This window comes from Pipistrellus kuhlii, unplaced genomic scaffold (assembly GCF_014108245.1).
Source record: "Pipistrellus kuhlii isolate mPipKuh1 unplaced genomic scaffold, mPipKuh1.p scaffold_m20_p_120, whole genome shotgun sequence".
In the NCBI taxonomy this organism is placed as follows: Eukaryota; Metazoa; Chordata; class Mammalia; order Chiroptera; family Vespertilionidae; genus Pipistrellus; species Pipistrellus kuhlii.
Window position 1 is genome coordinate 40,264 of NW_023425428.1, and position 26,630 is coordinate 66,893.

Consider the following 26,630-nt stretch of genomic DNA (forward strand, 5'->3'; position numbering starts at 1 on the left):
TATATTTTATTGATTTTTTTTTACAGAGAGGAAGGGAGAGGGAGAGAGAGCTAGAAACATCGATGAGAAACATCGGTCACCTGCCTCCTGCATCCCCCCCCCCATCAGGGATGTGCCCGCAACCAAGGTACATGCCCTTGACCGGAATCGAACCCGGGACCCTTCAGTCCGCAGGCCGGCACTCTATTCACTGAGCCACACCGGCCAGGGCTGGGTGAACACGTTTTAACCTTTAAGCGGCTTTGGGCCCGTTCTCCCAGGGCTGAGTCAGGGCTGGCCCGCTGCACTGCTGGCGGGTGGGTGTCTCGGCTGAACGCTCCGCAGTGTCCACGGTGATGTGTTTGTGGGAGTCCTGGCAAAGGGTCCGCTCCCGTCCACAGTGAGTGGCCGGGGTCACCTCAGATCGACAGAGCACTCTCAGGGGTGGAAACCAGCTATGGGGGAATTCCCTTCTCGGACAAGCTTCTGAGACTGGGTTCTGCTCAACCCGGGCGGAGGTGGCCAGATCCGAGCCCGCCGGATGGGGCGGCTCCCGGCTGTGCTCGGGGACGTGGTGCAGGGACCGTGGGCAGCGGCAAAGCCTGTGTGGGTACCAAGGGTGCCTTTTGAGATCCTGGGCTTTCAGGGTTCACCCTGGGCCTGGTGAGCTCAGTGACTAAATCTGGGGAAGAGCCCTGGCCAGTGTGGCTCAGTGGGTAGAGCGTTGGCCTGTGGCCGGAAGGTTCCTGGTTCCAGTCAGGATAAGGGCAGGCCCCTCAGTTGCAGGCTCCTCCCAGCCAGGGCCCTGGTCCAACCAACCCATGTGTTTCTCTCACATCTGTGTTTCTCTTTGTCTCTCCCTTCCACTCTAAAAAACCAATGGAAAAATATCCTCGGGTGAGGATTAAAAAATAAAAAGATCATCACTGATAATCTAATTAAAAAAAAACAAAACCTGCCAGAGGAGTGGCCGGACTGGGGGTTCAGACTCCCCGACCCCCCAACTCCCCAGTCCTATGCCTCCCAGGAGCCCCAATCCCCCACTACCCCAGGCCCCCAGGATCCTGGTACCCCAGTTCCCAGCTTCCCCCCTCCCCCAGTCCCCAGATCCCCAGGATCCCCGATCCCCCAGTTCCCAGCCCACCAGGACCCCTGTCTCCCAGAAGCCCCGGCCCCCCAAGTCCACCTGCCCCCCAAGATCCCGGGACCCCAGACTCCAGCTTCCCAGGTTAGTCAAACCCCCAGTCCCCCATGACCCCGGTACCCCAACCTCCCAGCCCTCTGCCTCCAAGGACCCCGGACCAGCCAGGATCCCTCGATCCTCCAGGCCCCCCTCCACCCCCCCACCCCAGCGCCCGGTGCCCGCGGGTCCGGTTGCAGGTGGCGCGTGATCCGGCGCCGCACTTTCGTCAGCGCCGCCGCCGCCGCCGCCAGCCACCTGGGAAAACCGAAACCAAAAAAAAAACCCCCACTCTCTCTCCCGAACCCGAAATCTCCTGCCGCGGAGGCGCCCCCGAGGGCCAGGGGCCGGAGCCGACTTATTTCCCAGCGGCTCCCACGGCTCGGAGTCCTGGCGAATCTGCCGCCCCCGCCCGCCGGAAGTGGGCCGGCCCGCCGCCGGAAGTCCCGCGCCCTCCATTTTGTTGCCCGCTATGGCGGCGGCGCCCGGATCCGAGCCGCGGTGCGGCGCTTCTGACTGAGGGGGCCAGGCCATCGGGGGCCTCGGGGGCCGGCGGGGCGGCGCACGACGCAGCCCGCCCGGGCGCCGGGGACGCTGTCATGTTCGGCGCGAGCGGCGGCCGCGCCAAAGCCGAGCGGAAAAGTGGCGCCAAGGAGGAGGCCGGGCCGGGCGGCGGCGGCGGCGGCGGCGGCGGCGCGGGCGGCCGGGCGGAGCTGCTGGTGTTCGGCTATGCCTGCAAGCTGTTCCGGGACGACGAGCGGGCCCTGGCCCTGGAGCAGGGCCAGCACCTCATCCCCTGGATGGGGGACCACAAGATCCTCATCGACAGGTCGGTCCCTCCCGCCCGCCGCCGCCGCTCCTCCCGCCCCGGGTGTGTGTCGTCTGACGTTGACTTGGTGGCCGGGACTGCAAAGGGGTGATCGGAGCCGGCGGGGAGTCGGGGGACCCCCGCCCTGACCCCCCAGCCTCCCGGTGCTGGGAGGAGGAGGAGGAGGAGGAGGAGGAGGAGGAGGAGGAGGAAGACGGGGAGACCCGCCCAGAGGCTCAGGCTGGGCTCGGCGCCCCGCACCCCGGGCGGCAGCCTCCGTCCTCGATCCGGGGCGCCCGTGTGACTGGCCCTCGCGGGCCTGGGACACTGGGTCCCCACGCGCCCCCCGCCCCCGCCGGCCCCGCCTGGGGCGCCCGCCGGGCTGGACGGTTCCGGCGGCGGAGGGCGCAGAGGCCTGGTCCTCCGGGCGGGGCTCCCCGGCTCCGGGGTCCAGAGGCGCTTCTTTTCACATCGAACCCCGCGCCTTTGCGCACAGGGGTGTCCCCGGGATCGGGGTTCCTAAAGGCAAATTCGATTTGAAAAGGGCGACGGCACATGATGTGGGTCGTTTGCTCCCCTCCCCCTCCCCCCTCCTCCATGTCTCCAGTCCCCCTGCTCCTCCCCTCCTCGGGCCTTTTGCTTACTGGCCTCGCTGTGTTGGGGTTTGGAGTGTTGTTGTTTTTTTTTTTGGGGGGGGGGGGGCCGTTTTGGCAACTCCCGCTTCTGGGGCCCGGACTGAAAATCTAACCGAGACCGCCAGCCAGTAAACTGTGAATTGAAGTGAATTGAAGGAAGCCCATGGTCCGAGGCAATTTAAAAGCGGATTATTCTCCGAGCGCTGGCCCCAGCCCGTAGGGCTGCCCCCTGAGGGGGCCACAGTGGGCACATCCAGGAGCCCTGGCCTCCGTGTGGGGGTAGAGCGAGGCCTGCAGGCCTGCAGGGAGGGTGGTGCAGCCAGGCCCGGTGGCCCCCGGGGCTCCGAGCTCCCGCCGTCTCCTCGGAAGCCGCTCCGCTGTCTGTTGGGACAGTTCGGGAAGCGCAGGCATCCGAGCTTCCCGCATCGGCCTGCCCCAGCGTCCTGCCCTGGCGTCCTGCCCGCGGTGGGAGGCAGGTCCCCCAGGCCTGGCGGGGAGCAAACGCCACACATGTGCCCGTGTATGTTCTCAATGACAACACGTGTGTAAGTTAAGGAGGTTTACGCCAAAGTAAAAGTCCTCTTGCAGTTGAATAAAATGCAGCCACTTTGAGACCCTGGAGTTGTTGGCCTTTTTGTCTTGAAAATGCCTTTTTTTGGGGGGGTCCTTGTTGCAAAAGTCGGCACTGAAACACCGGGCAGACTTTTGTCTCTAAGTCTGTGCGAGTGACCCCACGGCTCTGGACGTGGAGGTGAGAGCCGCCGGCTCGCTGGGGGCCCCGCGCTGAGCGCTTATTTTAAAGGCACAGCAGAAAGGGCCTCTCTCACTCCTGCCTGGCTGGAGGCCCGTGGGCCCGGCCGGAGTGGATCGTGCACGGGTGTCCTGTGCACCGCTCCTGGGGGTGCTCCCGCTGCCCCCCCCCCACCCCCACGCGGTTTTGCTCTGGCCCCGGTGAACCTCCTTGACCTGCATGCCCTGTCGCTGTTCCTATGTCTGTGTGTCTCTCTACCACGTAACCAGCACTTATTTCCTCAGCCAAGTGGCTAGGGGCCAGCCTGGCCACGGGTTTACCTCCCACGGACGCAGTTTCTGGTGAAGACCTCCTGCGCGGTCGGGACTAGCAGAGAGAAGCGAGGAAATTTCTACCGTTGGGTCTTACGGATAGGTATTTATGTATTCGGCTTGTGTGAATGTGAGCGGTGATATTTGACTTTCCAGAAAAGTACTTTTTTTTTTTTTTTTTTTTTTGCAAATGACATTGAATAGTTGACCAAACCATAAACGGTAAGAACTGCCATGAAGTGGATCTACCATTTATGCTATTAAAGGATTGCTTACCTTTAATTATATCTCTTACCATGTCGTAAAAAAAAGAACTTAGACTTTGTTAGCGTAACTTGAGTTTGCGAGTAGGTGAGATGTGGCTAGTCAAGTTAAATGTAAAAAGTCAGAGAGCAGTCCTTACGTTTGTCTTGACGCCTTTATTTCTGTGCTTTGGTCGGTAAGTATGTAAACACGTGTCCGCTCCCGCACGACCCCGGCCGGCGGCCGCCCTGCCCTGACCGGCGGCTCGCGTTGCAGGTACGATGGGCGCGGTCACCTGCACGACCTCTCGGAGTACGACGCCGAGTACTCCACCTGGAACAGGAGCTACCAGCTCTCCGAAGAGGAGGCGCGAATAGAGGCCCTGTGTGATGAAGAGAGGTATTTAGCCTTGCATACGGACTTGCTTGAGGAGGAGGCGAGGCAAGGTACTGCTCAAGAAAAACTTCCTTAAGCCACAAACGTTTTAAATTTTTCAGTATTTAAATTTGCTCCCAGTCATTTTTTTATACTCACTCTTTCTGATGTTATCTTGACAGTACCCAGTGGATTGGAAAAAAGGCGTCTGTGCGTTCTGGGAGGACCTCAGGATAGTTTATATGTAGAGCCACAGAGACTTTTCCCAGCCTTTGAGGGCAGACTGGGATTTGACAAAACAAAAACCAAACTCTTTAACTGTTCTCCTTTAACAGTATCGTATACACTACCGTTGATGTTCTTGTCTTTGCCTTCACAATCTGTGCTGCGGCTCCTAACCCCAGGTTTCTCAGCAGGAAGCCATTCCCACCAGAGTGTGCTCTGCCGTCGGTGAAATGCTGGCAGAGCACAGGCTGGTAGATATGAAGTGGGGTTTTAAGCATTGCCCCGAAAAGGGGCTGAAAAGGGTTTCATGCTTACCGATAGCTACGGCCTTAGAAATATGTGACGTTTTTCTCCGTAACCTTCCGTTGTGTAATGAAGTTCTCGTTTTTATTCAAGAGGAAGAATACAAGCGCCTGAGTGAGGCCCTGGCGGAGGACGGGACCTATAACGCCGTGGGGTTCACATACGGGAGCGACTACTACGACCCGTCCGAGCCGACCGAGGAGGAGGAGCCCTCCAAGCAGAGAGGTGGGCGGAGCGGCCTGGGTGTGGGAGCTTTTACCCCCTGGCCCGGTGCACGCTCCCCGCCCCCCCCCCCCCACACTATATCTATCTATCTATCTATCTATCATCTATCTATCTATCTCTATCTCGGGGTTTGCTGACGGGGTTTTACTTCCTTGTGGATGGGATGGGAAACGGGGGTGTTTCTAGAAGGAGCGATGGACAGGGGAAGGACGGTCACTGCTCTGCATCGCTGTGTGGTGGTCGGGGCTGCCTCCGGGCCGGCTCTGAGCTGTGTGCCTTCTTCCTGCAGAAAAGAGCGAGGCTGACCGCGCCGAGGAGAACGAGGAGCCCTTCATTGCCCCCGCGGGGCTGACCGTGCCGCCGGACGTGGAGCTGGTGCGTCGCTGTTGGCCAGCTCGGTCTCCCTTCCTCCTTACGACCAGGGAAAGAGCCAGAGGGCCAGGCTGTCCTCGGCACGTCCCTTAGCTTATTCCGAAGCACAGGACAGACCGCTGGTGTGCTCAGCGGGGGCGCTGCCAGGCGCTGCCAGGAACACGGGGCCAACGGGGAAGTATGGGGCTCTGAGCCAGCGTGGACCCAGGGCGTCGCCTGCCGGACTCGGTCCTGAGGTGCAGGCGCGGCCCCTCCAGGCGCTGGTGCAGGCGGCGTCACTGCTCGTGGGGGAAGGGGCTCTGCTCGGTGAGAGCCCGGCAGCCACCGGGGCACAGCCCACTGCCTGGCCGTCAGTCAGCTCAGAAACCAGGCCGTTTGTGTGCTTCCTTTTTTATTTTATTTTATTTTTTAGATATTTTTTAAAAATATATTTTATTGATTTTTTACAGAGAGGAAGGGAGAGAGACAGAGAGATAGAAACGTCAATGAGAGAGAAACATCGACCAGCTGCCTCTTGCACACCCCCTACCAGGGGTGTGCCTGCAACCAGTGTACATGCCCTTGGCCGGAATCGAACCCGGGACCCTTCAGTCCGCAGACCGACGCTCTACCACTGAGCCAAACCGGTTTCGGCATTGTGTGCTTCCTTTTTCAAAGAGGATGACTTCATTTGGGGTTCACCTTCTCTGGTCCTCACCGGAGACATGCTCTGTTGGTTTGAGAGAGAAGCAGCGTGCCCCTGGGGCTGCGCCTGAGAGTCAGGGAGCCGCCTGTGGGAGGAGGGATGACGTTCCCACCAACGAGCTGCCGGTGGAGCACCGGGGTCCGGTAGCTGGGCTACGGGGAAACCAATCCTGTGCTCTGTCTCCCCAGCCGCCCACGGCCAAGATGCACGCCATCATCGAGCGCACCGCCCGCTTCGTGTGCCGGCAGGGGGCGCAGTTCGAGATCATGCTGAAAGCCAGGCAGGCCCGCAACTCGCAGTTCGACTTCCTGCGCTTCGACCACTACCTCAACCCCTACTACAAGGCCGTCCAGAGGGCCATGAGGGAGGGCCGCTACCCGGCGCAGGCCGAGAGCCGGGGCGGCGTGGAGCAGGGTGAGTGAGTGAGGCGCTGGCTCCTCTTCCTGTGGGGGGCGGGGGGGGAGGGGGGAGGACACGGGAGCACTCCCACGCACGCCACCAACGCCTGCCCTCGGCACCCAGAGTCTGCCGGCCCTCCACGGTGTGCACACCAGAGAGGGTGAGCATAAGGAAATGGCTTTTTAAAAATTTATTCTTACTGATTGCAGAGAGGAAGGGAGAGAGAGAGAGAAACTTCAGTAATGAGAGAGAATCATTGGTCTGCTGCCTCCTGCACGCCCCCTACTGGGGATCGAGCCTGCAACCCGGGCATGTGCCCTTGACCGGAATTAAACCTGGGACCCTACAGTCCACAGGCCCTCGCTCTGTCCACTGACCCCACCAGTGAGGGCCACAGTTAAATGTGGACGCTACTGGGACACACTGTCTCGGCCAAGAGTGTCCCCTCCCTGTCTGGCCCTCGCCTTTGCAGAGAAAGCAGTGTCCTGCCCTGTGGGCTGGGCCCGAGCCCACTGCTCCCCGGGCACGGAGACATGCTGGCTGCACCGTCTCGCCCCTCTGTCCCACTGGCGCCCTGTGACTGGCGTCCTGTGACTGTGCGTGTGGGGCTGGTACAGGGGCTTCGGAGCCGTGTGCGCGGGCCGCGGGCTCCACGGACGTCCCGTGGCTTTTCCCTCAGCTGAGACGCGGCTCTGAAAAGCAGCTGTGTAAATCTCAGCTCTCGTCGCCTTCGTGTGTGGTAGTTTTACTGTTGCTGTTACTTTACATTTCACAAATCAGTAAGGAGTCTCTGTCTTTTTTGCTAAAAAATTGATATACACGACGGCTCTGACTAGTGAGGGCTGGTGAGCCGGGCCTCCGTCCCCCGCCTCCTGCTGAGCCCGGGCGGCAGCGGGACCGCCCCCCCTGAGACTGTGTTTCTTGCAGAATCGGGGGTCAGCTCTGACGAGGACGAGGACGAGGGCGACGGCAGCTACCTGCACCCGTCCCTCTTCGCCTCCAAGAAGTGCGACCGCCTGGAGGAGCTGATGAAGGTTCTTATCTCCTTATCCACCACAGGCTGGCTCAGTTTCAGGACGTTATTAAGAAAGCACTTCTTTTCCATAATAGCTGTATCCTATTTCGTCTTTTCCGTAATAACTGTGGCAAAGGAGTTTGCTTTTTACATATCTCATTTTATAAAACTCGTGAGCAAATCGCTTCCACGTACTATGACTGCGGTTGGGATAGTTAGATAAGTAAAACGCAGTTAAGACTCGGAGGTGGCTGTGCAGAACCCACGGGGATAGGGTCGGGTCTCAGAGGTGTGCAGGGTGTGGCAGTCCAGTCCTGGCCTGCCTTCCCCTTTCCTCGGCTGCTCCTAGGAAGACGGAGCTATCTGTCTGCTCAGTTCTTCCGGGAATCGCAGCTAGAGGCTGAGCCAGTCTGGGCATGCGTGTGTGCGTGTGCGTGTGCGTGTGCGCGCACCCTGAAGCATGCACGCTGTGTCGAGTGAAGCTGAGTATGCGCGTGCTCCCTCTGTCTGCAGCCTTTGAAGGTGGTGGACCCCGATCATCCCCTGGCCATGCTGGTCCGCAAAGCCCAGGCCGACAGTCCTGCCCCCACCCCCCCCTCGGCAGAAGGCGCAGCCGGTCAGCCCTCCCAGGTGGAGTACACCTCTGACTGTGAGTACCTCGCTGGCGCCCCTCGCTGGGCGCCTCCCTCCCTCCCTCCCGCGCCGGTGGCGGCAGGGCTTGGCCGGCAGGGCCCAGCCGGCAGGGCCCAAGGGCGCAGGCAGGCGGCAGGCAGGCCTCAGAGGCGCCTCGGAGCGCTCCATCCTGTGGTTGGTGGCCCTCCATCAGCTCTGGGTTCCAGGAGGGACGAGCCCGGGGGCAGGAAGCCGGTGCTGGGACCCTGTCCTCTTCCCGCTTCGGGCGCTGTGCAGGGCTCCTCGCTCGGGGCGGTGTCGGGGCCGTCCTGTCCTGCCGCAGAGGCTGCGGACGGGCTTCCAGCGTGGCCGCCGGACAGCCAGGCCGTGGGGAGCGAGGACTGGGTGGACGTGCCTGCTGCCGTCACACTCCCTTCCTTCAAGGGCGTGCGCCTCTCTCCCTCTCCCTCTCTCTCTCCCTCTCTCTCTCCCTCTCCCTCTCCCTCTCTCTCTCTCCCTCTCCCTCTCCCTCTCTCTCTCTCGACTTTAATTGCTTAAGGGTTGTTCATCGAGGGCAGATCTCAGCGTTCTCTCCGGGAAATCATTGAAAATATTTGACCTTGGTCTCACTATCAGCTCTATTTATTTTTCTACTTTTTTTAAAATATGTTTTTTATTGATTTCAGAGAGGAAGGTAGGGGGAGAGATAGGAACATCAGTGATGAAAGAGGATCATGGATCAGCTGCCTCCTGCACACCCCCTACTGGGGATCGAGCCCGCAGCCCAGGCCTGTGCCCGTGACCAGAATTGAACCTGGGACCCTTTAGTCCGCAGGCCGACGCTCTGTCCACTGAGACAAACCGGCCAGGGCTCAGGCCCAACCGTGCGGACAGTGCGGTCCTCTGGGACGGCCCTCCGTGACCTCCTCCTGGACCCACTTTCCCCTGAGCCTCCGCCGGGGTGCGAGACACAGGCGTGAGGACGGCTCCCGTCAGGGAGCCAGCGAGGCACGTGCGCCTTCCCGCCGTCTGTGCAGTGAGACAGGCGTTTCTTCCGCGGCTGCCGGACGGGAAGCCTCTGCCAGCAGAAGGAAATGCTGCACCCAGCCGCACGCACACGCACATACACATACACGCACGCACACACACACTCGCGCGCCTTCCCGCCGTCCGTACAGTGAGACAGGCGTTTCTTCCGCGGCTGCCGGACGGGAAGCCTCTGCCAGCAGAAGGAAATGCTGCACCCCAGCCACACGCACATACACATACACGCACGCACACACATGCATGCGTGCCTTCCCGCCGTCCGTACAGTGAGACAGGCGTTTCTTCCGCGGCTGCCGGACGGGAAGTCTCTGCCAGCAGAAGGAAATGCTGCGCCCAGCCACACGCGCATGCACACACACACACACACACACGTTTCCACACGGCCGCTGCTCTGGCCGGTCGCACGGAGCAGAGCGCTGTGTTTCTGCTGGATTACAGTCCTCCTTCCCATCTTGGCCGTAAGGGCTGTTTGTATGTTAGACCCATTTCCTGCTTTCTCAACAGTCCACGCTTTCCTCATCGAATGTGCTGGGGGCTTAGACAGGGTTCCTGTCTGCTAAAGGGCCTGGCTCCCCGAGCTCCCATCTGGCACTCACATGCCCAGGGCACAGGGTGGACCTCGCCTCCCTGCCAGCGGGGGCGCTTCCCTTTCGGGCACTTCCTCCCCTCCCCCGGGGTGCTGTCTCGGGTCCCACCCCGTCCACCTGCACGAGGACACGGCCGCCCCCGCAGACAGCTGGACAGTGGCCTGGGAGGGTGTCCCGGAAGTCCGTCCCAGAGGGCCAGGCGCGGTCTTTAAAAACAAGCAAAGTGCACGAAACGCTAGCTGTGTTTTTCTGATGTTCCACTATAAATAGCCTAAGTGAGATTAAATCACATCATGGGCTGGACTTGCTCTTTCCTTAGTCTGTTTTTTCTTTTTTTAATGTGGTTTGGCTGTTGTGTTTATAACATTTTTCATTCTACAAAGCCATGACCTTGAAGTGACTTTCCAAGCCTTTTAAAAAATGCTTTATTGTTAGTCAAGAGAAGTATAAGAAGAAAGTAAAAATATTACCCAAGACCCCACCATCCCAAAACAGTCCTTTTCACATTAGGGGAACGTTGTGAGACAATGTAATCGTGAGAAGGAAGCTCACGTGTGCAGTTCAAAAATAATCTTTATGTGAGCACAGCTGTGTGGACAGAAACCCTAAAGTGGAAATTTAAAAACTCTCCTTGAATTTAACTCAGGAGCCTTATAACCAGAGAGAAGTCACTGCCTGGCAGTAACTCGGTTCTAAACATTAAGAGGATGTTGAAGAGGTGGGAACTGTAGGTTTTAAAGCTGCGTTTGTTACCGGGGGTTTTGCTCGCCGTGAAGCCAGAGGAAGTGAGTGTCCGTGACACACCTGCCCTCCCCTCCCCTCCTGTGTGTGGGGAACGTGTTCTGTCCACGGCCGCTCCTCCCTGTGACCCTCACCGGTGAGCCGCTCAGCATCCCGCAGACTCGCTCACACAGCTTCTCTCCAGCAACTCGTCCCGCTGGTCGCAGGGTTCAGGTTCGGTGAATAAGAGCCCCTCCCGAGTTCTGTGAGTGAGGAATGCTGCCCCCGCCTGGCCTGAAGAGGAAATGGCGCTGAGTGGGAGATGCTCGGTGGCATTTGCACATCAGCCTGGCCGGGTCTGCCAGGCGGGTGGGGGGCTTGCCGGTGGGTGGTTTGTTAGCTGCTCCGGTGCTGTGCTCACATCCCTTGTGTTTGGAAATGTCTGCTGCCTCCTGGCCGGCAGCCTGGCAGAGAAGGGCACGGCTCCCACACTGGCGGGGAGCGAGGGGCATCGCTGAGCGTGCTGGCTGGACGTTGTGGAGGGCGGGTCAGCTGCGTCTTCCCAGCCTCGCGGGCGGGTGGCGGCTCTGGCCGGACACCGGCCGCTTCGTTCTTTGGTTCTGACGTTTGACGACTCAGTCAGCTCCGTGCCCCATGCCCTGGGCACACGGCACCTCCGCACTCTCCTTCCCAGGACCCTGCGTGTCGCCCTCAGCTTCTTTGCGGAAGGTCACCAGCCTCCGCCTGGGGCTGTCTTTCTCCTCCCATCATCGTCCTTGTTCTTGGCCTTCAGCACGGCCATCGCCGCCCACCCCGTCTGTCCCGGGGCCGGTTCAGCCGTGTCTTCTGTCCGGGCGGTGAAAAGCCGTGGCCGCCGTGTCTTTGTCAGCCGCAGCCAGGCTTCTCTGGGGCCGGACGCTCGTCCCCCTCCTCCGGCTGTGCCCTCTGTCCGTGACGGTCCGCACAGCCCTCCTGTGCGGCGTGGTTTCCCCGGGGGCCAGGGTCACAGGAGGGAGCAGTGGCGGGAATCCCTGGCTGCAGGCGTGGGTCAGCGGTCAGTGGCTGGCAGGGAGCTGCGTGTTGGGTTGAATATCTATCGTGACTTCTGGGGGGAAGGCCTTCAGGTGAAGGAGCGTAACTGACTCAGGTCAGGGGCTGCTGCCCTCGAAGGACTGGGAGCCCCGTGCGGGTGACCTCCCTGAGGTCAGTGCCGTGTGGAGGCGTGAGTGGTCACCAGGAAAGTAACTTTTCTGACGTTGGTCCGCAGCCGTATGCACAGAGGGTCTGTGGGCGCTCAGTGTGGGGTGCCCATGGGTGGGGTTTCACTGCACACGGCGCCAGGCCGCCAGGCCGGGATGTGGAGAATGTACTCCCTCCCCGTGGCCATTGGAGACGGAGCAAACAGCACCGCCGGGGCGGGCAGCGAGGGGAGAGGAGGAGCCAGGGCTGTGGAGTTAGTCACAGGAGGGCAGGGTCAGGCAGAGCCGCCTAAAGAATCTCTGAACGGGCCCCGAGTGTGCAGGAGGCAGCTGAGCAGAGGCGTGTGGAAGGTGACCAGGCAGCTCTCTGCCCGTGCAGGCTGGCTCTGCTTCCACACACGTGCAGGGCACACGCAGCGCACACGCAGCGCACACGCAGCGCGGGACGTGCTTCTCAGGGCCTGACGCCTTTAGCAGCCGGGCTTCCCTGCAGCTCCTGTGCTCCAGACGCACCCCCTCGGCGTCGCTCCCTCTGTGGGGAGCTGGCGGCCTGGGGCTCGGGTCCTGGGAACGTGGAGGTAGCGGGCTGGCAGGGGACAGCGGTGCCCCTCCTGCCGCTCTCACCCCACACGTGTGTTCACAGCGACGGTGGCCGCCATGTACTACAGCTACTACATGCTACCGGACGGCACCTACTGCCTGGCCCCGCCGCCCCCGGGGGTCGACGTGGCCACGTACTACAGCACCCTGCCGGCCGCCGTGGCCGTGCCCGGCACTGCCGGGGTGACAGCCACCGCCCCGCCTCCGCCCGGAGCCACCCCCCCGCCCCCCACCACCGCCGAGACCAGCAGCGGGGCGACCGCCACCACCATCACCACAAGGTGCGTGCGCCCGCCTGGTCCCCGCTGCCCTGTGCTGGGGGGGGCGGGGGCGGGGGCGGGGCTTCCGGGTGGCCTGGAGGGTCTGCTTTCCGAGTGTTTATGGTCCACACCCCTCGGGACAGGGGTGAGTCCCGAGAGCACCAGCACCCGCCTCCCACACCTGCCCTTCCACATGCGGCAGGATCAGCACCCGCCCGCCTCCTGTGGCCGTGCGTGTGCGTGTGCGTGTGTGTGTGTGTGCGCGTGTGTGAGTGTGCGTGTGCGTGTGTGCGTGTGTGTGTGTGTGTGTGTGTGTGTGGCATTTCTGCACAGTGACCCTGTCTGGCGCTGAGCAAGTCACGCCCACGTACAGGAGGACAGGCCATGCCAGCCAGCTTTCGCTTTTTAAAATATAACGAAAGTCAACACTTGGCTTATTCTTGTTGCTCCTAAGCATTAGCTGGTCCCGGGGGGAAGTGTCAGGACGCGAACCTGTATTGGCGACTTCGTCTCCTGTCTGGGTTGGCATGGTGCTTGTCCCCGTGGGGCGTGGGGTGGCTGGTCAGGGCCCGCAGCCCCTGTGACCAGACGCCCTCTCTGCAGTGCGCTTGCTCCCGTGGCCGCCATCATCCCCCCGCCCCCCGACATCCAGCCCGTAATCGACAAGCTGGCCGAGTACGTGGCCAGGAACGGCCTCAAGTTTGAGACCAGCGTTCGCGCCAAGAACGACCAGAGGTGAGGGGAGGAGTCTGCGAGCGTTACACCGACGGTCACCGCTAGTTTAGCTTCTTTAGGAAAACCTAGCTGCACGATTTCCTCATTATTATTACCATTGGTTTCAGAGGGGAGGGGAGAGGGGGAGAGAGAGAAACATCGACGACGAGAGAGAATCATCAGCTGGCTGCCTCCTGCACGACCCCACTGGAGATCAAGCCCGCAGCATGGCCAAGTGCCCTTGGCTGGGATTGAACCCGGGACCATTGAGTATGACGATCGACGCTCTATCCACTGAGCCAAACCAGCAAGGGCCATAATTGCTTTTTTAGTGTTTTTAACCCTTACGTGTCCAGATAAATACATCTTGTGGTGATTTTGTTGAATTACTTAGAGTGGTGATTTTTTTATTGCGTCACCTGTTGTACATTGAAGCTGGCTCAGGAATTCAGGCTTTTCAGGAGTCTGCTAGGGAAATTTAGACACACATCTGGGATATTTGTGGATTTTTTAAAATCAAATAATGTCCTGTGCCTCGGGAGTAAGACAGCGCGAGGTGGGTTTGCAGCGCTGTGTGTGATAGGGACCAGCGATTTGCCTCCGCGCCCAGCTCCCTGAGTACGAAGTGGGCGGGCTGCCATGGGCTGCAGCGCAGCGCTGAGCCGTGGAGGCGATTGGCTAGTGCTGGTGACGGCGTCCGGCTCCCGAGGTGCAGTCACCACAGCGGCCACCGGGCTGTGTGGGTGATGACCCTCCCCACCGTTCCCTCCTCTGTGGCAGGTTCGAGTTCCTCCAGCCCTGGCACCAGTACAACCCGTACTATGAGTTCAAGAAGCAGTTCTTCCTGCAGAAGGAAGGGGGCGATGGCGCGAAGGTACCTGTGGCTGGAGGCGGGCGGGCCCAGGGAAGGTCTGTGTCGCCCAGTGATTCTCAGCCCGTTGCTGTCGGCAGGCGGTGTCGGCACCGGAGGAGGCTCCCGCGGAGGCGGCCCCCGAAAAGACCAGCGACCCGGGGGAGGAAGGCTCGGCCGAGGACCCGGCGGACCCCGGAGGGAGAGGCGGCCCCGGGGGCAAGAAGGAGTCGGCGTCCGGGAAGGCGGCCCCAGACGGGAAGCTGGTGAAAGGTACGCCACACGCCCCTGGCCTGCCCGTGTTCCTGGCGTCCCACAGAGGGGTGAGGGCCCGGCTGCCCCATGCCCTCGCCGAGGGGCTGTCCAGTGAGGCCCCCTGTGCCCTCGCTGGGGGGCTGTCCAGTGAGGCCCCCTGTGCCCTCGCTGGGGGGCTGTCCAGTGGCCCCGGTGGCTGGTGGGCAGTGCAGGGCCGCGCTAGCTTAGCCGCCTGCTCTGCAGGGCGGGCCCTGCAGACATTTCAAGGGATTAGTCTTGGGCTTCAGAGCCTCCTTGACTTGCAAACGCTGTCCCGGAACCTGTTCTTCAGGCAGGACTCCGCTCATTCATTTCAGATCCCTTTATGTTTGCAAAGGGTACCTCACCCACCAGGACAGACCGACGTGACAGCCAGTACAACGAGATAGAGGAGGAAAGCTGGCATGGGCATGTGGCACCTGCAGGGGGCTGAGTCCCGCCCCACGGCGGGAGGGAAGCGAGTCTGGGCCGGGCCAGGCGTGGCCGCAGACAGAGGCACTGGGTGTGGGTGGGGCAGTGGCAGGACCTGGGAAGGTGACCCTGCCAGCTCGCGGGGCCTGGCTGCCCTGCGGCCCTGGGACTGCAGCGGGCAGGGCACCGGGACCAGAGGAGAGGCCTGGCTGGCTGCCGAGACCGAGGCAGCAGAGCGGTTGGAGGCTCTGGTGGCTCCATGGCCTGGAGTGGAGCGAACGGGCGGAGGCGGTGCCGGGAGCAGGCTGATGGCGCCGGGTCCCAGGAGGGGCAGGGGCAGGGCGGTGAGGACTGCATTTCCGTGTTCAGGAAGGCAGCCCACGGGGACTCAGTCCAGAGCCCAGAGGAGGGCGCTGTGGGTTCAGGGCAGTGACGCCGGCGGGAGTGTGTGGAGGAGGCGGGGCCGCTTCCCTCCCCAGCTGAGCCTGAGCGGCGAGAAGCCCGCCCCCCGCCCCGCCCCGCCCCGCCCCGCCCCCAGCCCCGCCCCGCCCCGCCCGTGAGGACACAGTCTGCCACGGGAGGACACGCCTGAGCGCGCAGCACGTGGCACCTGGCAGTTCCTAAGTAACGGGAATTTTACATCTAATTGTGTTCTCACAGAACGAGATAGGATCAAACTAGTGCAGCCCACTCCACACCTGGCGGGGAGAGACGCTTAGAGAGAGTTTTAACACAATGAGAGCTCGGAGCTCGGAGGGGGGGCGGGGGGTGGGCGGGCCCAGCCTCAGATCTCCAGGGGGAAGGGCGGGACGGAGGGAGAGGCAGCGGCAGAAACAGCGGGGACCAGGTTGGCCAGCAGACAGGTCTGTAGCTTTAAATGCCAAACAGGCCTGCACAGAATCAGCTCCGAAATAATTGGTCCAGAAAGCGAGCACTGTGAGAGCATTTCTTATAAAAAAAATCACCAAACGCAACAAAAGAGCCAGGGAAAGACCTGGTGACGCAGACGAGTTCTGCAGGCGCGAGCCTCCGCCTGCAGCGCGGTGCTCCCCGGGGGCGCGGGTCGGCACTGCGGGGGCGGGGGCAGGAGGATGGCGCTGCTCTGTCGCCTAACCCGGGCCTCCCTCCCCCCAAACAGCCTCGTTCGCCCCAATCAGCTTCGCCATCAAGGCCAAGGAGAACGACCTGCTGCCCCTGGAGAAGAACCGTGTGCGGCTGGACGACGACAGCGACGAGGACGCCGAGAGCAGGGAGGCCCAGGAGGGCGCCGGGCCCGCCCCGAGCACCGAGCCCGCGGCCGCCCCGCCCTGCGCCGCCGCCGAGGAGAAGCGGCCGCCCCTCACCCAGGAGGAGCTGGAGGCCAAGCAAGGTTCGTCCGAGTTTGTTGTTGGTTTCTGTTAATCCTCACCCGGTGTTCTCCCTTGGCTTTTCGGGAGGGGAAGGAGGGAGGGAGGCCGCGAGAGAAACGTGCGTGTGAGCGGGACCAGCGAGTGGCTGCCGCCTGCACGGGCCGCCCAGGGCCCGGGAGAGTGGAATCGAACCCAGGACCCTTCAGTTCGCGGGCTGCTCTGCCCCCTGGGCCACGCCGTGTGTTAAACTTGGGGACTGATGAGCTGCTGGCCGTGCTGAGGCTGCCGCCAGGTCGCAGCCTCCGGATCGGAGCCTCGGGAGGTGGGATGCTTCCCGCCAGGGACAGGCGCTCGGCCTCCCACTCCAGCCGCCCTGCTGGAAGCCCGCCACCATCTGGCTTGGGCTTCGAAAGTGGAATCTAGAAATGCTGCTAATCAGCATTATAACTAAAGCCCGTTGGTCTGAGTTGCTGGCCTGTCCTGAGCTGTCTGTCAGGCTCCTCTTTTAAACAGCTGCCGGGTGGGGACGAGCCGGGCTTTAGAGACGCTGCTGGCTCACACGTCGCTCTCCTGTTCCTGCAGCAAAGCAGAAGCTGGAGGACCGCCTGGCGGCCGCCGCCAGGGAGAAGCTGGCCCAGGCGTCCAAGGAGTCCAAGGAGAAGCAGCTGCAGGCAGAGCGGAAGCGGAAAGCCGCCCTGTTCCTGCAGACCCTGAGGAACCCGGCGCCGGAGGCCGAGCTTGGGAAGGCGGAGGAGGGTCCTTTCCCCACGGAGGTGAGGCCGCGGCCCGCGCCGCGCTGGGTGCGGCCGCCTGGCCGAGTGGGCGGCGGGGCCGTGGGCTCTGCTTGGCGGCTCCCGCAGGGCCGCCCGTGTCCCCGCTGCAGTCAGAGCAGGCCGCTCCCGCTCCTTCCCAGCGTGCTCTGCGCGGCAGAGCCCCCCTCCTGGGCCGGGGCCGCACGCTGTGATTGCGTCCGGTCCGAGAGCCGGCCCCAGGCAGCGGCGTGCTCCCCGTGGAGGGCGAGGGCAGCCTCCCGGTGCAGAGCCCAGCGTTCGGAGGCGGGGTCGGCGTTCTGGCCTCAGGGTCGGCCTGAGGCTCTCAGAAATCCTCGCGGAGTGGGGGGAGCAGAGTGTGGGTGAGGCCTGTCTGGGGCTGTGTGTGGGGGGACTGCGGGCTCTGTGCTCCCTGAGACACACCCCGGCTGAGGGGCTGGCTGCCCCGGCAGAGGTGGTGGAGGGCACGGGGGCCGACCCTGACTCCGGAAGACCTCCGGCCAGGAGGAGCAGCTCCCGGAACCACTGGCGTACCATGTCAGAGCCTGGCCAGTGTGCTCAGTGGTAGAGCGTCCAAAGCGTCGCAGGTTCGAATCCTGCTCCAGGGCACGTCCCTGGGGTGCAGGTTCCCTCAGCCCCGGTCGGGTTACGGGTGGGGGACAGCCAGTCGACGTGTCTCTCACATCGATGTTTCTCTTTGGTCCCTGCCCCCTGTCCATTCTCTAAAAGTCAGTGGAAAAGTATCTCACGTGAGGACTAACAAACAAAACAGGAATGGAGCGTAAATCAGGGCCACTCCTCCGGCTGCAGCTGCAGGAATGACATTCCAGCCGGGGAAGCCGGAGCGCGGTGCGGGCACTTGTGTCCCGTTACTGCACTGTGTCAGGCTGTGGTGAATGACGGGCTTAATTAAAGACATCTGCATACGCAGGCCTCGCCGGCTCTGTCTTCCCAGGGCGGCTGTGTGCGTGAGCGCCCGGCCCCGCCAAGCAGCCATGTCAGCCCTGGTCCCCCGCGCTGCTCCGTCCCCGCTGTGCGTCTCCGCCTCGTGGTCGCCGCGCAGTGCTGAGCTGCAGGCCTGCGGGTCTGCCTCTTGTTTAAATCACTGGCCGATCCTGCCGGGAGGCGGGTGGTGTCGCCGCTGAACGGTTTCAGCAGGAGTGCCAGCACCAGCCGGCGGTGATGGATGCCTTTAATTGCTCTGAACAAAGACACTGGCATTAAATTGGCGATTGTCACAGATGAGGTTCACACTTGGAGATGTTTCCAGCTGAAGCAGCCCTGGGACGGAGTCCTGGCTCCCGGGGTCCGGGCAGGGCCCCTGGCGGCCCAGCGCACTGGGCAGGGTGTCAGCCTGCAGCGCAGCAGGCGTGGGGGTCACCCCCCATTTTGGCTGCGCGTGTTCTTATTCCAAACGGAGAGAAGCCAGAGGCGTGGCTTGTGCGCTTGTAGGTGATGTGATTGGACCCTCGGTGTGCGGTGTGCGTGGAGCCGTGCATGGGAATGGGATTGCCTGTGGGGCTCGCTGGCTCAGGCGGAGCCGCTCAGCCTGGCGGGTGTCCTGCTGTGAAGCCCAGCACAGCCCAGTGGCAGTGACCGGGAGGAGCGGCTCCGGTGAGGGCGGCCGGCTGTTACCCCGCGGCAGAGGGCGCTGGTCTTGTTTGTGGCCTTTCACCAGCTGTGAGCTTCTCTTTCGGCCACTTTCTGAGCAGCGTCCGTCACAGTTCTGTGTGCAAGAGCGAGTGTGGCTCTTCCTGGGACCGTGTCTGCCCGTCAGGTCCAGGCGCGTGGCTGCGGCGGGGAGGGTCCCGGTGGGTCTGGGCGCGTGCCCGTGAGGCCGGCCGCGGAGAGGCGACCCTGCAGCTGCTGGTCGCGGTGCGGGGCCGGGCGGGGGGTGAGGACGGCCTCAAACGGCCTTGTCTGCGCTCCTTCCCAGGAAGCCAGCCCTGCGGCCTGCCCTCTGCTGAGCGGGGGCCGCCCTCTGCCGGCCGCGGACATGAAGCCCCCGGAAGGGCCCGCGGGCAGAAGCCGAGACCCTCCTCGCGAGGAGGAGAGAGAGAAGAAGAAGAAGAAGCACAAGAAGCGCTCTCGGACGCGGTCGCGCTCCCCCAAGTACCACTCGTCGTCCAAGTCCCGGTCCCGGTCCCACTCGAAGGCAAAGCACGCCCTCCCCAGCGCCTACCGCACCGCACGGCGCTCCAGGTGGGTGTGCGTGTGCGTGTCTCTGTGTGTGCGTGTCTGTGCGTGTGACCTCCCCAGCGCCTACCGCACCGCACGGCGCTCCAGGTGGGTGTGCGTGTGCGCGCGTGTAAGTGTGCGTGCGTGTGTGTCTGGGGAGAGGGGGTGCACGTGCGTGTGTGTGTGTGTGTGTGTGTGTGTCTGTGTCTGTGTGGTGGGGGTGAACGTGTGTGTATGGGGGGGTGCACGTGCGTGTGTGTCTGTGTGTGTGTGTCTGTGTGGGGATGCATCCTGCAGGCCCAGATAAGAGCTCTTAGAAGTAGTTTTGTGCCCTGGCTGGGGGCTCTTAGTGGGGGTTCATGCGGGAGAGTCATGTTGACGCTTCTCTCCTCCTTTGCTCTCTAAAAAAAAAAAATCAATAAAAACCTCCTTGGGTGAGGATTTAGAAGAAGACAGTATTTCTATTTTGTACTTAACTCTGACCCTCAGGAGCTATGGCAGGTTTTTAAGGAGATTTATCAAATCTGACTGAAGCACCCGGGGCTGGGGGGTGTGAGGGGGTGCGTGGGAGTGTGTGTGCGTGTGCGTGTGTGTGAGAGTGTGCGTGTGTGCGTGTGTGTGTGCGTGCGTGTGCGTGTGAGTGTGTGCGTGTGTGTACGTGTGTGTACGTGTGTGCGTGTGTGCGTGTGTGTACGTGTGTGTACATGTGTGTGTGTGCGTGTGTGTGTGTGCGTGCGCGCGTGTGTGAGTGTGCGTGTGCGTGTGTGTGTGTGCGCGCGCGCGTGTGTGTGAGTGTGTGTGTGTGCGCGTGTGTGTGCGTGTGTGCGTGTGAGTGCGTGTGTGTGTGTGTGTGCGTGTGTGTGCGTGTGTGTGTGTGCGTGTGTGTGTGTGCGTGGGAGTGTGTGTGTGTGTGTGGGAGTGTGTGTGTGCGTGGGAGTGTGTGTGTGCGTGTGTGTGTGTGTGTGCGTGTGTGTGTGTGTGTATGTGTGTGTGTGTGAGTGTGTGTGTGTGCGTGTGTGTGTGTATGTGTGTGTGTGAGAGTGAGGGGGGGACCCTGTGCCTGTCCTCCCACCTGCTCTCACGTGACCGGCCCTCCCGCCGAGGCCGCTGCTGCCGCGGAGCTGCCTTTGCTGGGAGCCTCCTGAGCGGCCAGAGCTCGCTCCTCTGACGCAGCTGTTTGTGTTTGAGGAGCGGCCTCGGGCGCAGAGACTCCTGCTTCAGACTGTGGGTGCGGGGGTCCTCCCGGGGGAGTGCTCTGTGCTGGGTCCTCCCGGGGGAGTGCTCTGTGCTGGGTCCTCCCGGGGGAGTGCTCTGTGCTGGGTCCTCCCGGGGGAGTGCTCTGCGCGGGGTCCTCCCGGGGGAGTGCTCTGTGCTGGGTCCTCCCGGGGGAGTGCTCTGTGCTGGGTCCTCCCGGTGGAGTGCTCTGCGCGGGGTCCTCCCGGGGGAAGGCTCTGTGCTGGGTCCTGTCCTGTCCGCTCTGCGCTGGGTCCTCCCGGGGGAGTGCTCTGCGTGGGGTCCTCCCGGGGGAGTGCTCTGTGCTGGGTCCTCCCGGGGGAGTGCTCTGTGCTGGGTCCTCCCGGGGGAAGGCTCTGTGCTGGGTCCTGTCCTGTCCGCTCTGCGCTGGGTCCTCCCGGGGGAGTGCTCTGTGCTGGGTCCTCCCGGGGAAGGCTCTGTGCTGGGGCACCGCTGCCTGTCAGCGTGTGTGCGGGCTCGTCCAGCATCCCGTGGGGACCGGAGTGCCGGCCTCGGCTCCGGGGGGTGGCCAGGAGCTCCCAGCCGTCTCGTCCAGGCTCGGCGGGCTGTCAGCTCCGTAAACCACCGCTGCCGCTGAGGCTCTTCCCGAGGCAGGGCTCCCGCTCACTCCCAGCCCCGGCTGTGGCCGGCGTGCCGCCCCCTCGGGGATGCGCAGGTGGCGCAGCGAGGGCTTCTGGGGCCGCGTCCGCCTAGAGTTCCCGTGCGGGCGGCCTGTGCCTGGGTCACAGCACCCCCTCCCGCTCCCCAGACAGCTCACACCCGTCTCCGCTGCGGGCGGCGCAGAACAGGCAGACCCGGTGAAGTAACGGGCTCCTCTGCCCGGTTACGTGGGCCTCAGCAGAAGGGCGGGGAGGGGGCGAGAAAGGGGGGAGGACACACACGGCCTCTGAGCAGCGGCTCTCCCGCGGGCGGGCGGGCGGGGCGGGGCGGGTCCGGGTGCCCACACCTGTCTTCAGAGCACACGCTGGCATTTGGACGCTCCACTGTAATTAAAGTGATTCGATGTGGGGTTTTCTAAACTGGCAGAATCAAACCGCTCTTCTGATTGTTTTTTGAGTAGGTTGTCATAGAAACAGAACAAAAAGAAACTGGGTGCTTTTTTTCCCAGATTTTTGCTTATTGCACGTCTTCCCAAAACAGTAATTTCACAGAACGAACAGAAACTAGAGGAAGGTCCTGGCCCGTCAGTCGAGGACTCCGCTGAGGACCGTGTCCCTGTGGGGTCTCGAGGGGGGTCGCTGGCCTGGTGGGTGTGGGTCCTGTCCCTGCCAGCAGGGGGCCCGCGCCACGTGGAGGGACTGGCCATCGCGATGCCGGCTCTGGCGGCCGCTCGGCCCCCGTCGCCGCGAGGCCAGGTGGCGTGGCCAGGGAGCGGGGCTGCGTGCTGAGGAGCTCAGGCCTCCCCCCTCGGTGCAGTGTCCCTGTTGCCATGGCCGCTGGGATTTCCGTGCCTTCCTGCCGGCTGTGGTGGGAGCAGCGGAGAGACAGGCAGAGGCACCGGCGCCGTGAGGTGTCGCTGAGGCGGTGCTCTGGGCTGGAGGGTGTCCCGGCGGAGCGGGGAGCGGGCGGCCCCCGGCAGGCACCCGCCCCTGCCCCCGGGCGAGCCATCGCGGCCGGCCGCGGGGCCGAGCACTGAGTGCCGCCTCTGCCCAGGTCCCGGTCCCCTCGGAGGAGAGCTCACTCCCCCGAGAGGCGGAGGGAGGAGAGAAGCGTGCCCACCGCCTACCGGGTGAGCAGCAGCCCGGGCGCCAGCAGGAAGCGGACCCGCTCCAGGTAGGCAGCCGGGCGGGCCCCGCTCCGGACGCCGCCCTCGCAGGCCTCCGCCTGCCCCTTGCCGCCCAGCGCTGCCCTCAGCTCTTACGTCCCTGTGCAGACAGGGCGGGAGCCACGCAGGGACAGCGCCGGGCTGGGTCATGGTGCCGAGCCCAGCCCGGAGGGCGGGCGGTGGCCTGGGTGCGGACAGCGCCCAGCTCTGAGGGGCATGCTCCCAAGGAAGGGGGGTGGGGGACCAGGAGGGCTCCATGCCCTCGGCACCTTGTTTCTTTCCTGGTCCTTCCTGGGTGGGGGCGGGGGAGGGGGTGCTGCGGAACCAGGCGACTCGGGGTGACGACGGGCGCATGACGGCCCGCGTGGGGCCGGGGGCGGGCGGTGCCGCCTCGTACCCGCCTTCTTGTTGCACAGCTGGAGGCGGCGTCCTCAGCGGCGTCGGGGAGCGGGCGGGCGGGGTCTCGCCACTGGAGAGCGCTGGTGTGACAGGCGTGGCCGCTGCAAACACCACCCCTCCCTCCTCCCAGGAGCCCCCACGAGAAGAAGAAGAAGAGGCGCTCGCGGTCCCGGACCAAGTCCAAGGCCGAGTCCCGCTCAGCGTCCCCCAGCAAGCAGGCCCCACACCGGCCCTCCGCCCACTCGGCCAGCATCTCTCCCGTGGAGAGCCGGGGCTCCAGCCCGGAGCGCCCCAGGTAACCGGGGCCCCGGCCCGCCCGTCCCCCCCGTTAGGGAGCCCCTTCCCCCCACCCCTGTTAGGGAGCCCCTTCCCCCCACCCCCCCGTTAGGGAGCCCCCTTTCCCCCCCCCGTTAGGGAGCCCCTTCCCCCCACCCCCCCCGTTAGGGAGCCCCTTTCCCCCCCCCCCGTTAGGGAGCCCCTTTCCCCCCGCCCCCCCCGTTAGGGAGCCCCTTCCCCCCACCCACCCCCGTTAGGGAGCCCCTTTCCCCCCCCCCCGTTAGGGAGCCCCTTTCCCCCCCCCCCCGTTAGGGAGCCCCTTTCCCCCCCCCCCGTTAGGGAGCCCCTTTCCCCCCCCCCCCGTTAGGGAGCCCCTTTCCCCCCCCCCCCCGTTAGGGAGCCCCTTTCCCCCACCCCCCCCGTTAGGGAGCCCCTTTCCCCCTCACCCCCCTCCACAGCAGTCACGTTCTGGCGTCAGCAGTGGCGGAGGTGGGCGGGCGCCGCACCCACAGCACCATCACGGTCCTCAGCCCACGGCCGCTCCCCGACGCCCTGTCCTCAGTTGGCTTCTGGGGGGGCGTCCACACAGCCCCCTCCACACCTCGGGCCGCGGGGTGCGTCCACGCTGTCCCGGCCCCGGCGGCTCCGGGCGGCTGGGGGCTCCGGGCGGCTCCGGGCGGCTGGGGGCTCCGGGCGGCTGGGGGCTCCGGGCGGCTGGGGGCTCCGGGCGGCTGGGGGCTCCGGGCGGCTGGGGGCTCCGGGCGGCTGGGGGCTCTCAGGGCGGCTGGGGGCTCTCAGGGCGGCTGGGGGCTCCGGGCGGCTGGGGGCTCCGGGCGGCTGGGGGCTCTCAGGGCGGCTGGGGGCTCTCAGGGCGGCTGGGGGCTCCGGGCGGCTGGGGGCTCAGGGCGGCTGGGGGCTCAGGGCGGCTGGGGGCTCCGGGCGGCTGGGGGCTCCGGGCGGCTGGGGGCTCCGGGCGGCTGGGGGCTCTCAGGGCGGCTGGGGGCTCCGGGCGGCTGGGGGCTCCGGGCGGCTGGGGGCTCCGGGCGGCTGGGGGCTCCGAGGGCGGCTGGGGGCTCCGAGGGCGGCTGGGGGCTCCGAGGGCGGCTGGGGGCTCCGAGGGCGGCTGGGGGCTCCGAGGGCGGCTGGGGGCTCCGGGCGGCTGGGGGCTCCGAGGGCGGCCGGGGGCTCCGGGCGGCTGGGGGCTCAGGGCGGCCGGGGGCTCCGAGGGCGGCTGGGGGCTCCGAGGGTGGCTGGGGGCTCCGAGGGTGGCTGGGGGCTCCGGGCGGCTGGCTGCTCCGGGCGGCTGGTGGTGATGCTCTGCCCTGTGTGCCTCAGGGGCGTGTCTCAGGAGAAGGAGGGGCACATCTCCTCGGCCATCGTGTCTTCTGTGCAGAGCAAGATCACGCAGGTGAGGTGTCCGCCATGGGGGTGTCTGCCTCGCGGGGGCACGTGTCCCCAAGTCTCCCTTTTCTGGGGCCGTCTCAGCTCCCGGGGTCCCCGGGTGACCTGGCCGCCTGCCGCCCGCACTGAGAGGCACTCAGCCACCACCTTCCCAGGCCGGCCTCGGCCCCGGCCCCCGGCTGTCAACCCCTCCTGCCCCTGGCCCCCCGGGGCCCCGCAGCTCCCAGAAGCCCCTCTGTCTGTCTCCTTCCCCAGGACCTCATGGCCAAGGTCCGCGCGATGCTGGCCGCCTCCAAAAACATGCAGACCAGCGCCTCCTGATTGGCCGCCCTCCCCGGCACCGTGGACGGGGTGGGTTTGTAAATGCATTTTTGACGATAATTTTAGTTTAAGATTTTTGACCAGCAGCCTCTTACCTGTATATTTGTAAATAGTATCATGTTTCTGTGAAATGTATTACCAATAAAATGGAAGAAAACACCTTTTCTAGCTACGGACTGGCCGCTCCTTCCTCGTGTGGCTTGTGTTCACACGTGTCTGTCACCACTCACACGCCATCACGCGTGCACTCCGTGGTGTGTTCCCGCGGTGCAGCTGCCGAGCAGAGGGCGGCGGGGGTGGGGTGCCTGTGGCAGCCGTCGACCCAGTGGTGATTCTCATCAGCGATGTTTCCCTCCCTTTCTCTGAAATCAGTAAAAACGCGTTTTAAAAAGTAAAGGAAACGGTGCCCTGGCCTCTCCAGTGCGCACGGCTCCTCCGGGAGGCAGGGCCCCGCCTGCACCGCCGCGCGCAGCCCGGTGGCTCGGAGCAGTTTGCCAGCGACGTGTGCTCGCCTCCCGTGCAAGGACGGCGAGCTTTCTGGGGCGGCAGGAAATGCCTTTAAATTTTAATCGGCTCCCGGGGGCCTCCGAGCGAGGCGTGCCGGCTGGTCCCCGCTCCGCGGCCCGCGGACCTGTGCCACACGCTGCTTCTCCAGCCTCCGGGGGCCTGGCTTCCGGCCACGTCCCAACCCCAGATTCCGTGGTGCTCGCCCCGACAGCCTCGGCTCCCGCCCCCTCTCCGGCCCCTCCGCCTGTTGGGAGAACCCTGTCTGTAGGCCGTTGGTGTATCTATTTGTCTTGTTTTCTTAATCCTATCGGAGGATACTTTTCCATTGCTTTTTAGGGAGGATGGGAGGGAGGGGGAGAGACTCCTCGATTGGTGGCCTCCTGCACACACCCATACCAGGGCTGGGGATGGAGTCTGCACCGAGGCACATGCCCTTGACTGGAATTGAACCTGGGACCCTTTGCGCCACGGGCCCATGCTCTGACCACGGGCACACCAGCCAGAGTGAGGCCCTTCCTGTGTTCCTGACCCCAGGCCCCTCTCACCGCCCTCCCAGGCTGGTCCCGCACAGGCCTCGGACAGCCCCTCAGCCAGTCCCCACAAGTCTCCGAAGCAGGCAGACCTGGTCCACAGTGGGGTCAGCACTCGAGTGCCTCCCCAGACCCAGTGATCCAGCCTTGCCTGCCACCCACCTCCCTGCCTCAGACCAGCACCTGCACTTCCTTTTTGTAAAAAATATTTTTATTGATATCAGAGAGGGAGAGAAACATCCATGATGAGAGAGGACCATGGATCTGCTGCCTCCTGCACGCCCCACACTGGCAGCGGAGCCTGCCACCCAGGCCTGTGCCCTGACTGGGAATTGAACCCTGACCTGGTTCATAGGTCGACGCTCAGCCACTGAGCCAGGCCCCAGGACCCTCCACTTCCTTTTCAGCTAACCCCTCCTCCCAGGCCAGTGCACGGAGTGGGCCCACCCAATGACGGGGCCCTGGGCCTGCGGCTGGGAAACCCTGTGTGGCTGTGTGGATGCGGAGGATGTGGCGGGAGCTGTCTCCAGGCTCTGGGAGTGACAGGGACAGGGGGAGTGGGGATGGGGGGGGGGGCGTGAGGAGGGGACTCTGCCTGGAGCCCAGCTCTCAGTGGAAGGGCCTGGGCCTCAGTTTCCCTGTCTGTAGAATGGGACTTCCATCCTGACACACCGGCAGTGACCGCGGGGTGAAGGGGGAGAGGGAGCCAAACCCAGTGTGAGGAAGGGTGGCATCCCAAGACCCTCCGGCGCTGGGCCCTCCCCCCAGCAGGTGCCTCCGCGCCTCTGGGCCTGTTTCCTGGTTGGCCATGGGGACCGCAGTTTTAAGGAGATGTGAGAAGTGAGCGCGATTCCATAAGGGAGGACACACCAACAAGCCAGCGTTCCCCTGCCCCAACCCAGTGACCTCAGACCCTCGCCCTCGCTGACCCCGCCGCTGCCAAACCTGCTCCCCATCCCTCCCTCCCCACAGCCCACAGCCCCAAACCTCAGCCCCCAGCTCCCAGCCTCAGCCCACAGCCCCCAGCCCCACAGCCCCCAGCCCCAAACCTCAGCCCCCAGCTCCCAGCCTCAGCCCACA

At 64.0% G+C, this 26,630-nt stretch overlaps 1 protein-coding gene across 7 annotated transcripts; it reads left to right on the top strand.

The window, feature by feature from the left end:
- Positions 1-1,610: 1,610 nt before the first annotated feature.
- Positions 1,611-24,681, top strand: LOC118716851 (splicing factor SWAP). 7 transcript variants are annotated; one of them, XM_036434308.2, is made up of 19 exons: positions 1,850-1,988; positions 3,638-3,767; positions 4,184-4,306; positions 4,904-5,035; positions 5,325-5,410; positions 6,281-6,506; positions 7,419-7,525; positions 8,020-8,155; positions 12,315-12,552; positions 13,135-13,266; positions 14,026-14,119; positions 14,197-14,368; positions 15,939-16,169; positions 16,732-16,922; positions 18,856-19,123; positions 22,001-22,124; positions 22,646-22,810; positions 24,127-24,199; positions 24,448-24,681. In XM_036434308.2, exons 3-19 carry the CDS (start codon positions 4,297-4,299, stop codon positions 24,511-24,513), a joined length of 2,451 nt encoding a protein of 816 aa, XP_036290201.1. In that variant the 5' UTR covers positions 1,850-1,988; positions 3,638-3,767; positions 4,184-4,296; the 3' UTR covers positions 24,514-24,681. The 7 variants fall into 7 exon arrangements, with proteins under 7 accessions (XP_036290198.1, XP_036290199.1, XP_045436261.1 ...); XM_036434305.2 differs by lacking the exon at positions 3,638-3,767 and having other exon boundaries at positions 1,611-1,988; positions 4,184-4,353; positions 18,856-19,121; positions 22,005-22,124; XM_036434303.2 differs by lacking the exon at positions 3,638-3,767 and having other exon boundaries at positions 1,612-1,988; positions 4,184-4,353.
- Positions 24,682-26,630: the final 1,949 nt, after the last annotated feature.

What these genes read in the sequence shown, in the direction of transcription:
- LOC118716851 (XM_036434303.2), top strand. Translation starts at nt 1,759, where the DNA reads ATGTTCGGCGCGAGCGGCGGCCGCGCCAAAGCCGAGCGGAAAAGTGGC. An exon ending in TGAGGAGGAGGCGAGGCAAG is followed by an intron (nt 4,354 to 4,903) that starts GTACTGCTCAAG and finishes TTTTTATTCAAG; the next exon opens with AGGAAGAATACAAGCGCCTG. An exon ending in AAGGGGGCGATGGCGCGAAG is followed by an intron (nt 14,120 to 14,196) that starts GTACCTGTGGCT and finishes TGCTGTCGGCAG; the next exon opens with GCGGTGTCGGCACCGGAGGA.